The sequence below is a fragment of the Lissotriton helveticus genome, chromosome 3_1 (assembly GCF_964261635.1).
Source record: "Lissotriton helveticus chromosome 3_1, aLisHel1.1, whole genome shotgun sequence".
Taxonomy (NCBI): domain Eukaryota; kingdom Metazoa; phylum Chordata; class Amphibia; order Caudata; family Salamandridae; genus Lissotriton; species Lissotriton helveticus.
In genome coordinates this window covers 1,038,595,822-1,038,608,270 of record NC_136061.1, presented here as the reverse complement: position 1 = coordinate 1,038,608,270, position 12,449 = coordinate 1,038,595,822, and the positions used below count along the sequence as shown (strand labels likewise).

The following is a 12,449-nucleotide window of genomic DNA, read 5'->3' as shown; positions in this document are numbered from 1 at the left end:
TTGAGGCAGTCAGATATTCACCCACCAGTCTTGAAAGGGAAAGCCAAAACCATTAAAAATCATGGAGTGAAAGTTTACTGCTTTATCGAACAGAGACTGTAAATTCCCTAGCCCATACAAGAGGAACATCTGAAAGATACCTCTACAATTACGGTTGCATTATTTGAAATGGACAAGGTGACTTATATAAACCAATGGAGGTCTAACAATCGACAGGACTTAAACATTATATCCTGTTTTTCAAACAAAACTTCTCATTTTATTTTAAAAAGGATTGTCATAGGTAGACTCTGACTGTATAGCGGAGTTCCCTGATTTTAAATTTAGTGTTTTGTGAATGTAGTAACTGTGTGTTTGCCCGATAAATAACATTGGATACTTGGAATTGGTGTTTGCTTGTGACTTTAGAATCATATAGTAATGTTGGCTTGGATAATGGCTTCCTGTAATAGAGATTAATTCTTTTTTTTCTATCACGGTGATCTTTCAATTTTCAATTTTCAATTTCTACAGCGTTTCAGCAGAACACGCACCACGCTTTAATGCGGAGACTGCTTGTTTAAAGGCATGATTAGTTCCCAGGTCCGCTCTGCCCCTTTGCAGGCAGCAGCAGGACACTTCTCAGCGACGAGGAACCGTCCCCTCTTCCAAAGAGCGGAGGGCCTCCCCTCTTTCCTCTCTACCACTAGATGCTGCTTCTACCCCTTCAATGGGAAGGGGGGGAGGGGGAGGATGGACCAGGGACACCCTATCCTCCCAAACACACAGTTTTGTCCTCTGGGTATAATCCGCTGCACAGTGTCCCCAACCCTTCACCCCTCCCCGACATAAGTGTTACACTTGGGGAATATTTCCCACCACCCTTGCTCCTTCCCAGTCACAGAGTCTCCCAAGGAACCTTCCTTACTGGGCTCCTTCCTTACTGGGAAAGCACAGCACATAATGGAACACCGAGGTCGTTATCTTCAAGAAAAAGATCCACCAACACGGTTCCAGGAATCTCAGCATGACAAAATGCACATTGAAAGAAAACTTGTTGATTTCGTTCCGCCGCCCCCGCAGCCAGCAAAGAAAAGTTAAAAAGGTCAAAAGCCACAAAAAAATCCTGTCCCGGCGCGGCGGTGCTGGGCCTGGCGCAGGTCAGCAAGGGTTGCTCACTTGCTGGAATCTCCGAACCTGGGGCGCCCGGGAAGGAGGCGCAGTGGATGGGCTTCTTCCCAGCCACCGGCGGCTCCTCATGCAGACCGCTCTGCCCAGGTCCCTGCGAGGCGCATAGTGAGAGGCACGCGGAGCACGAGGAGGCTCAGTCCATGCTCAGAGCCGCCGCGGCTGCACAGGGATGGGGAGCAGCGCGCTGGAAGCTTTCCATTCTCCCATACAGGAAGTACAAGCATTTGCAGTGCAATAGGTCTCGCATTTACGCGAGTTTGAGCTATTGGTATTGTAAATGACAATGCCTTTTTTAAGTTTTGGTTTTTAAAACATACATAAAAGGCTTTGTCATTTACAATGACAATAGCTTAAACTTGCGTAAATGCGAGACCTATTGCATTGCAAATGCTTGTTTCTCTGGTGGGACAGGAGGGGACAAGCGAGAAAGGAGGGAAGTAGGTGGGGCAGACAGGGCAAGCAAGGAGAGTGCAGGGCAGACTGGACATGCTAAAATGCAAGAGGGCGTGGGGCAAGCAACAATGTGGGAGGGGAAAGGATGAAGGGAGTGCAAGTAAAAGAGAAAAAAGTACCTCTGAAAGCGGCGAGCAATAGAAGAACACTGGTCAATGGAAGTAATACTTTGGCCATGCTTCAGAGCAGGAACAAGCATACAACAAGCATTTGCAAAGCAATAGGTCTCGCATTACTGATAGTTTGGGGGTATTGGCATTGCAAATAATAATGCAACGTCAATAGCTCATACTTTCAAAAATGTGAGACCTAGTGCATTGCAAATGCTTGCGTAGTGAGCCAGGAACCAGCATTTTATCTCTCAGTGCAATACCGCTAGCTGCTCCTAGAGGACCCAATGAGCAAGGCTCCAGCATTGTATGTCTTGGTGCAGTACTGCAAGCTGCTCCTAGAGGTCCCTAGTGAGCAAGGCACCAGCACTGCATGTCTGGGTACAGTACAACAAGCTGCTTGTAGAGATCCCTAGTGAGCCAGGCACCAGCACTGCATGTCTAGGTGCTGTACCACAAGCTGCTCCTAGAGGTCCCTAGTGATCAAGGCACCAGCTCTGCATGTCTAGGTGCAGTACTGCAAGCTGCTCCTAGAGGTCCCTAGTGAGCAAGGCACCAGCACTGCATGTCTTGGTGCAGTGCCGCAAGCTGCTCCTAGAGGTCCCTAGAGAACAAGGCACCAGCACTGCATGCCTCGGTGCAGTACAGCAAGCTGTTCCTAGAGGTCCCTAGTGAGCAAGGCACCAGCACTGCATGTCTAGATGCAGTACCGAAAGCCGCCCATAGAGGTCCCTAGTGAGGAAGGCACCAGCACTGCATGTCTCTGTGCAGTACCCCAAGCTGCTCCTAGAGGTCCCTAGTGTGCAAGGCACCCACACTGCTTGTCTAGGTGTAGTACAGCACACTGCTCCTAGAGGACCCTAGTGATCAGGGTACCAGCACTGTGGACCTCTTTTGGTCAGATATGGTACTGCACCCTGCTGAAGATATGGTAGATCCACCCTACCCTTAATGCATTACATGCAAGAGAGTACTACGAGTACATTCAAATAGCTATGTCTAATATACAATTAGTAGCTTTGAAATGTGACAAAAGAATTATTACATTAATTTCGGATTAGGTTGTACTCTGTGTGGAGCTGATGAAGGGAAATTTATAGACAGTCTCATATAAATGTGAGATGTTTTAGTAAGCGAAGTAACGACTGCCAGCCTAGCTTAGTACCAAGAGTGTGTCTTGCCTGAAGGCTTTTAAGAAAATAGTGCCTTGAGGCTGTCATTTAAACATGGGTAGTAACAACGCATGTAACAGGAGGTGTCCTCATTGGAGGTTACAAGAAGAGACAAGGCGGTACTAAGGAAGGACTACAAAGCCTATTGACCAAAGAAAAGCCGCCATTTACAAAGGACAGGGAAAGGAGCCAATTAAAAAGATAGGTGGAAAGTGGGTGGAGCTTTATGCCCAAATCCTGAATACAGCATGTCTCGAAGAGACAGCCCAAGCACCGCTTAGAAGAGACCTAAAAAGGAAGTGAAGCCAGCATTCACTGACCTAAGAGAAGCAAAGACATGAGAGAGACGATGAAGCCAACCAGTGGAAAGCAGTGGGCGGGCTCTAAGTCCCCTGTAAGTAAACAAAATGTCTTTGAAGCGATAGTGCATGCTCGGTCTCAGGCTAGACCTAAAGTATATGGCGTGGGGAGGGAGGTAGAGTGCAAACTGTCAAAGAGATGAAGGTGCCCACCAAACTTACTGAAGTGGATAACACAACCAACAGTACCCCCAACATATTTATGGGTGCTGGTGTGACAGTAGGAGAGTGTTTAAAGAGTGTTTAAAGATGGGTTGTGACTGTGTCCTGCCTGAGCGGAAGCGGCAGCATTAACCACACAGGTAAGGACCAGTCAGTTAAGTACCTATACCTTTACCTCGCATTACTTTACCATGCAAGGAAGTATTTTTTGTTTAAATAGCATACTTTATATATTAATGTACTAAAATGTGATTTGAGAGTTCAAGGGTGGGTAGATTTAGAGGTCAGGGTAATTTCTAGGGTAAAGGAGTGGGCTGAGATAAAGGGAGGTAACAGTGATTTTAGGTATCTGATGGGTAGAGGTAAATGGAGATAAGGGTGAATTTAAGGTTCTGGGGTACGTAGAAATAAAGAAGGGTGATTTTAGGGTTCAGTGTTGGGTAGCGGTAAAGAGTGTTGAATTTATGGTTCAGGGATGGGTAAAGAGAGATAACAGTGATTTTAAGATTTAGGGAGAGGTAAAGGAAGTTAAAGGTGATTTGAGGGCATGGGTTGAGATAAAGGGAGGTTGGGATGAATTTTGGGTTCAGAGGTGGGTAGAAGCAAAGGGAAATAGGGTTGAGTTTAGGGTTAGGCGGTGAGTAGAGGGAAAGAGAGGAAAGGGTGAAACATAAACCTTTTAAAATCTTTGATGATGAATAAAACATCCTCTAAATTATAGCAAGGAAATGAGTAATGTGACAGACAGTAAACTGTAATTCAGAAAAACGCATACTGTATGGCACAAGTCCTAAACAAAGGGAGAATGTTTACAACTTCATCATCAATTAAAGCAACGAACAGCCATAATGTAAGTTTCGGGTATTGTTTGCATTCAGCTCTTGGAAATACCGGGAAGCCGGAGCTTCAACTTTGATGGTTTCAAGTTGTCTTGAAAGTAAAAGCAAAAAATAAAGTACCACAACCTGAGTGCAAGTGCCACAGAAGAACATTAATCAAGAACTCAATTAGTACTTGGTCCATGCTCTAGGGAAGACAACAAAAACATGAAGACCTAGTGAAGCCCAGTGAATCCGAACCATGTTGACACACGGTCACCTATGAAAAGGAAGAAAATGAGAGTAAGAATGACGCCAACCAAAGGTAAGATATGGGCGGTCAAAAAACCCCCCATTTTAGAGATTATTTTTTAATGAAATAGCACCTCATCGCAAGTGACAGCACATGCTCCCTCAGAGGCGAGACCTATAAAGCCACTATGAGTGAACACACTAGATGCATTCCTGTGGGAGCTCATTGAGCCAACAAAAAAATCAATGAAATGCGTCTAGAGCAATTGCAAGTAGTTAAAAATAATTCAGTATTATTTATTGTTTGGTTCTTCTTTCTCAACGACGTAAAAATGAAGGAGCAAACCTGGGAGAGCTTAAAAAATTCCTTAATGTCTATCTTTAGGGTAGTACATTTTATAAAGCTTTACATCACCCATCTCTGTAATTATGCACCATCGAAAGGCTTCAATACTCTTGAATTGTGCAAAAGAAAAACATACAATAAGCACGTTGCCTCTCTCATCAAAGACAGAACCAAGATCTGCACCATGTCTTCTTCTACAGGGACTAGAATCAGGCATATAAAAGAGTATAGTTGATAGAGTAATGAAAGTATCCTGCATCTAACATTACAAGGAAATATCTAGGAACCTACTGGCAGACCATTTTGAGGCAATAACCAAAACAACAGATGTTCTAAAAATGAGCGACCCTTTGAACGTGTACTGCCTTTGAATTTAAAAAAAGAACTCATCTGAGAATTTGGACAAACGTCATGTTTACATGCTCTAAAGCAAAACATAAATCTGGCAATAACAAACGCTCAGGTAGGGGCAAAACAGGCGTGTGAACATATGCCTGACATTTACACTTGTTTAACCATGTTTCGCCCTTCCCCATTTACTCTCACTCCCTTTCACTAGAGATCATGTTTCCAGCTTATCTGTTTTTTTTAAACTTTTTTTATTTTTAAACGTACGTATGTTTCCTTTGTAAATTTTACTTATGTTCTCCACTCATAGTAGAAAAGATGTTCTTTTGTCACCCATTTACCACATATCCCCATTTTTTACTTTTCCCCTCTCTCAACTCCTCAATTCCTTTGCTATTTCACTTTAACTACTTGTTTCCTTTTCTTGTGTGCAAATTATTCATTATAGCCTTAGCTCTACCGGCCATTAAAGGACCGCTCCAGCGTTGAAGGCACGAGCCTAAGGTGAGGGCCTTTAACAAGGGAGCGGGCATTTTAAGCCGGTAGAGCCCGCTACAGAGGGCTCTAAGGCTATTAGAACATTCCGCCCCTAGAGGGCCGAATGTTCTCATTTGTAAAACAAATACCTCACAGAGCCAAAGGGGGGTTGAAATCCCCTCGGGCTTCGTGAGGCCTCTGTTAAATAGAATGTTGATGCTACTGGCTTTTTCCGGCCATTAGAAGCCCAGAGCACTCCATTTTTTTTCTGTGGAGCGCTCAACATTCCAATGTTGTATTAAAATCTTAGGGCTAATTTAGATTTTGGCAGATGGGTTACTCTGGCACAATAGGGACGGATATGCTGTCCTCCAAATTATAAATCCCATTATATCCTATGGGATTTATATTTAGGCAGACGGGCTATCTGTCACTATTGTGACGGAGTAACCTCTTCGCCAAGATTTAAATCAGGTCCTAAGTATCGTAAAACTAACAAATGAATTCGGTCTCTATACATGGCAATGAAGATTTGCAATTAAATGTTTTTAGCTATTGCTAATATTTATTACTAAGAGTCAATTAAGTTACTTTTTTAATTTTCTATTTCTAAAGGAGAACAGCCATATAACAGTGACTGCTTCAGGCCGTGTGGTAAAAAGACGCTTCAACCAACTTGACGATGACCCAGAACAAGAGGTAATTTAACATCCATGTAGTAAGTATACTGTAACATCGGTAAACCAAATAATTGAATACATTTCTCCAGCATGCCGCCAAGAAACACGCTGTAATACCTAATTTCCATTGTTCATCAATTCTTGCAGTACCGGTGGTACGTGGGGCTTTTTTTTCCAAAACAGCTTCCACTTTTTCCCTATAACAATTACTCCCATTGCTTTTTTAAAAACATTTTGCGCTTCATGGCTCATATGGTTTTTTTTTCGAAGAGTTTCTTGCCTAATTAAATATTTCTCGTCATTTAATGTTGTTTTAAGTTAAGGAAAACAACAATGATCAATGGCAGGTGTTTCTTAGCCACGATCAGTTCAGTTAAGATTTACACAACACATTAAGTGTTCACTTGCCCACTATCTTTTAACACATAGGTCTTTATGCTTTGAATTGCTGAAATCCATGATACATACTGTCATTTTGAGTAATGTATAACAGGAATTCACTAGTCATTGTGTCTTTCATTTTCAACCCCTCTTGATTCTGTGATGCAAGTTAGCCAGCTCATTGATCTAGAATCAGCTCCAACAAGTCACCAAACAATGCATAGGATTTACCCTCTATTGCACATGCGCGCAGGTGCTTGAAGTTGAGTTGCTGGTAATGCAATTGCTCTATTTGATTACTATTCTACTCAATATACAGGCAAACTTGGGTAAAAGGTTTGAAAATAAAGATTGTTATTATAAAGGCTACCGAAATTCCCAGCATGCGTTCGCTGTTTCTTTCTGAACTTGTCCTTGGTACACTCTGTTACTTCCTCGGACCAGAATCCAGTCCCACCAGGAGTTTACAACTAGCCTTCTACTTAAAGAAAAAAAGGATTGTCCTTTGGCTATATTGTTGCAAACATTTACAGTCACCTATAGTTATCACCAGATCAGGACGTACAACCTGGCTGATCTGCTCAGCAGGATGCCAGTGAGAACTCCCACCACAGGTTCTACTCCATTTCTTTCAGCATTGAATCACGCCGCATATAGACATGTTTGCCAACCCTGGGAACGCAAAATGTCCAGACTTTGCCTCCAGGTTCCCACCCCAACAATCAGTTGGCAAATGACTATGGATGCACTGGACAGTAATCTTCGCTTACACTTTTCCCACTCCTTCGTGGTCGGTAAGATGCAACAAGTGTCTCAGATTCTCACACTTGTAGTTGCCACCTGGGCCAGACAGCTCTGGTACTGAAATAAAGTTATTTGATGATTTCTGCTAACCTTTCGAGGAGAAACCGCCTTTGCGCGGAAATTACCACTCATGCCTTTACCACACATATAAGGTATGTATAAATGTGTGTGTGTGTGTGTGTGTGTGTATATATATATATATATATATATATATATATATATATATATATATATATATACATTTTTTCTATTTAAAATACACAACAACTGCAACTAAGCATTACATACTACTGCAGGGCTCTAAATAAAGGTCACATGATAAAAGTGCAGTAATCCAATTGCTGCACGTTTTACATGTTTTCCTTGCACCCAGAGGCCCCCATTGCAAATATCGAGGTAAAAAAAAATTAGAATTACAGCATCTGACAATTACTGAATCTACAGGGATGCCTAACTCCAATTTTTGGGAAATAACAGCGGAGACTGTTGTTTCTACAGTGTTTTTTTCCCAATTTCCCCCCATACAGTATTGATATTGTGTTGCTTACTCGTAATGGAAAACAGAAAGAGTTCTGATTTTAGGTGGACATCATTTTGAGTGGAAGACACTGGCAGACTACGCACACTATATATTTCCCTGTCTGAAAAGTCTGTTTCCTGGCAGAGTCTAGCAGCATTAGATTAGAGATGTACCTTCCTCACTGAGCAAGAACATGACACAAACGTTTCCCATTCCTGGCAGTGTTACAGCTTTTGAATTAGTAAAGTAGGATTCAAGCCCACATGAAATAAATTAAAAACAGCCCCCTCACCTATTTTCTTCTCAGGAACGTTCAATTCTCAAAGGTTTTGCCAGAATACAGGTATCTGAGGAAGGTAGGTGTAGAAATATTCCTGAATGATGAATGATCCTGACCTAAGCCTGGGACTGCCTAGATGTTATCTTTCTGCTTTGCATAATTGCAAATAGCTATTGAGCATTTTAATTTGTGCGAGAAGCCGCTATGGTCTAACTGATTAGATCTTGTTTATGTAATACATCTTTTCGTACAACAACTTCTCTGGAAGCTTTGGCATTTCTGTGTACATACAGTTCAATCCACAACCTTGTGATGCATCTTCCTGCTCACTGTCTCTCACTGTACTGATTATAGACATTTACCTTTATTAGGACATTTTAAGAGCTGTGTGCTTGCTTTTGTGTTGTAAGAAGAAGAATTCTTCTTATGTAGGTGTTTTGTCTTCCAGACATTCAAGATTGTGGACTATGAGGATGAGCTTGACTTGCTTTCTGTTGTGGCAGTCACACAGACAGAAAACGAGGGAAGAGCTGAAATTGGTTTCTACTGCAACGAGACTGGGGCTTTGCTGAAAAGCATCATGTTGGAGGAATCGTGGGATGTGGTGAGTTAGTAAGCTACGTGAAAGGACTGCCGCTTTACTTCATTACAGATACTGGAATCTGCTAAGGCTTACTAGAAGCTTCACACGATTTTCATTTATTTATATGTGTTTTGTAGTGCACAAAACATCTTCCTAACTGCCTTTTCTTCCTACAAGGTTAATTTAATTTTTTTAAGGAATATGTTCATGTTTCCATCCTAAGCATTCCTGACTAGATTGGTTTGCTGCTTATAGCGTACACTGTGTGAGCGCACCCTTACCATGCAGTTGAAAAACCCTATTCCCCTGTTCACTGGGACATGGTGGCGGGCCTTGGACCTATGAGCTGAGGCTGTAGCAATGACCTTACGCAGTGAGGAGACCAAGGGTCTTTATTGCCATTTGACAGCCCCCAACTTGGACAGGTTTATTTTCTAAATTGTCAGAATCGCACAATGAGTCCACTGCTTGAGCTGTTCCCAAGTGTTTCCGTGCTCACCCCTTCCCAACTCCATATTATAATGCATGTGATGCAAGAGCCCAGTTCAGTTCGCTTCACTCACGCTCTGTGACTTAGATATGGGAGGATTCTTTGACCCTCCTCCTCAGCACTATGCCGGAGCCATATACTTCCCACACCATACCGACGAACACCATTACTCTATTTAGTCTTGCTGTATGGCTCCTCCGACCACCTCCATCACCCTACATCCTCAGATTCTTTATCCCTATCCTACCTGCCATGGCATTCTCCCAACCCCCACTGCCCCCCTCCCAAATCCCTCCCCCCGCCCAGTATGCTACAGTTTAGCTTCCTTATGCACGGCCTGAAATACACTGTGTTATCTGACAATAACACTTCGTATTATTTTTGGTCTATAGGCCATAGACTTACCCAACCCTCACAAGCTCTTTGACGCTTCTGAGTTAGATGCTGACTTGTTACTCTCTGTCATTTTGAGTGTATAAGAACTTTATTGTTGGTTAATTAAAACCCTTACAATATAAAAATGCTTGCAGCATATTCTTAAAAAAAGCACTGTATAAAATTGCAAAAAGATACAAAATTTATATTTTACTTCAGCGTCTTGGCAGTTAGTGATCGACTCGGGTACCAGGTTGGGGTCAGCAGATTGATGGTGGTTGGAAAGCAGTTACTTGACCCAGGGATGGAGTGCCACACGGCCATAATGGGGAGTGGTTGGAAGCGTCAATGACTTCCAGCAGTTTTTGCACCTTGGTGACAAGTTTTGTTAACCCGATATTCAGCTTCGTGTTGTCCGGGTTTAAGGCTTCTATTAAGGCTTGGCGGCATGATCGAATTCCGAGCCTAATCTATTCACCTCGCAGTAGAAGTCGTCTGACAGTGAGCGTTGCGGGACATAGGCAAACTATGTGTTCCATTCCTTCAGTATGGTAGCCGCACAGCCTGCATTGGGTGTGATTAGCTGGTCGGCGCTATTCTTGGGGGTTGTTTAAAAAAGGCCATTCACCCATCCTTAGAGCCAGGAACTTTGTTTTCCAATAAAGTGTGAACGTGCTAGATAAATAAAAGGGTACAATTCCTTTTAAAATTTGTAATCACTGCCCAGGTGTGTTTCCTTTTTGACAATATTGCTGTTTGGCTCCTCCGGCCCCCTCCATCACCCTACATCCTCAGATTCTTTATCCCTATCCTACCTGCCAGGGCATTCTCCCAACCCCCACTGCCCCCACCCAAATCCCTCCCTCACCCATTTTGCTACATTTTAGCATAAGGCACGGCCTGTCATACACTGTTTTATCTGACAATAATTTTTTTGTCTATAGGCCATAGACTTACCCAACCCTCACAAGCTCTTTGACGCTTCTGATTTAGATGCTGACTTGTTACTCTCTGTCATTGATTTTGTCTTGGTGAAGTTACTATATGAATTGATTGTCATGACCTCGTACATTGTGCATTCTAAAAAACCCAATTTAAAATTATTAAAAAACATTTTTTTTAAAGAGTGCACTGTGCGGATGGTTTTCTGCATCCACACCGTTTTACCAACCACATTTCATGAAAGGGAAATGCAAAAGCAGATTACATTCTATGTAAAGAGGATGATTAGCTTCAGTCAAAAATCTGTTACCGTCTCCAGCTCTTATTCCAACTTTATCATTGTGACTCAGAAGAAATACTAACTCAAGTAGTAGGAGGGCCACTTTGTCTTTGGACCTTGAACCCCTTTGCTCTAGAGCGCTTAGTGTAGGCTGTTGCAGATCCTTCCAACACCCTTTTAAATAGAGGAGGACAAACCCTTCGGATGGGGTGTCCTGCCAAAATAAGAGAGAAAGCCATATCTACAGTTTAAGCTACAAATACAACATTATATCCTGAAGGATGGTATGTATACATTTATATAAACAAATGGGGAAGAGTAAGCATTTTAGAATGATATGCTCCCCACCTAGTGGGCAGTGAGCAGTACCCAGAGCCCCTGTGATCCACTTCTTTGTGAAAATGGCTATGTCATACCCAGATGCAATCATGGGGTGCCCAATCTGGGAAGTATGTTGTTCAGGGCAAAGGCTCATGGATAACCTGATTGGGGATGATGTTTTGGTCACCTTTCATTAAGATAAAGAATATCCAGGTATGTATTGAAAACAAAATCAAATAGTTCCGTCATGTGTTTCGTTGCACTGAACCTCGACCGGTTAAGAAGGATTTGGGAGAACGAGGGAACGATTAGTCTCATGCAGAGGCAACCCAGTTGTATTGACACATCAAAGGGATAGGTATATTGATGCAGGAGACTGTGTAAGGTCTGCAAATACTACAAATGCATAAGTATGCTACAGTATTCATAGAATAGGGACGTATGTCGGTCCAGCGTTACTGGTTGCTTTTATCTTTAATAATTTAGCTTCTTATCACTATCTCTTATGACACTCACTTGGCCCTCCGATGGACCTTATATTGTGCCAATGAGGGGCTGGACATAAAGGATTCATTGTCAGGTTATCCAACGAGGACCAGGAGTTGAACAACCATTTACAGGCTACTAATCAAATTAATATATATGACTCTCAAGGCTAGTCTGAATCTCCTGAATAAATTCAGTTGGGCCCAAATCATACAAACCAATCATTCTGTTAGGGCGATGCAGAACAATAACATTAGTATCTGGTATTCGGAGATTTCTCTATATCGATCACTTCCTGTAATTAATAAATCAGTTGAAAATGCACAATCAAATTAAGGGATCAATCATGACAGACAGAGTCTTCAGTTTAGTTATCGTTAAATTTTATCAAGTAATCAAAGTCGGGTGCATTATTGATTAACATTAAAGATTTAAAGAACACAGGGCATTTCTGAATAGCTTAAGCTTGCCACAGGGTGACAAGCAGCTTGGGTAAGTTCAGCATAACCCAATTCAGCTAAAGGCAGTGTCCCATAAGGAAAAGTTCAGGAATGTCAGCCGAAAGGGAAAAATAGGAAATCTGCAAAGTTCTCAGCGGCTGGCTCTGAGATCCGGTCTTGCTCGATTCAGGGAAAAGAGT

General features: G+C 42.4%; 1 protein-coding gene across 4 annotated transcripts in view; it reads left to right on the top strand.

The window, feature by feature from the left end:
• The window catches only part of DCAF17 (DDB1 and CUL4 associated factor 17), a 426,798-nt gene that overhangs the window by 384,304 nt on the left and 30,045 nt on the right, over positions 1–12,449 (top strand). For all 4 annotated transcript variants that reach the window (XM_078681578.1, XM_078681577.1, XM_078681579.1 and 1 more), the window contains 2 exons: positions 6,283–6,366; positions 8,781–8,936. In XM_078681578.1, the coding sequence (XP_078537704.1) occupies positions 6,283–6,366; positions 8,781–8,936 (240 nt within the window). The remainder of the gene's footprint in view (positions 1–6,282; positions 6,367–8,780; positions 8,937–12,449) is intronic.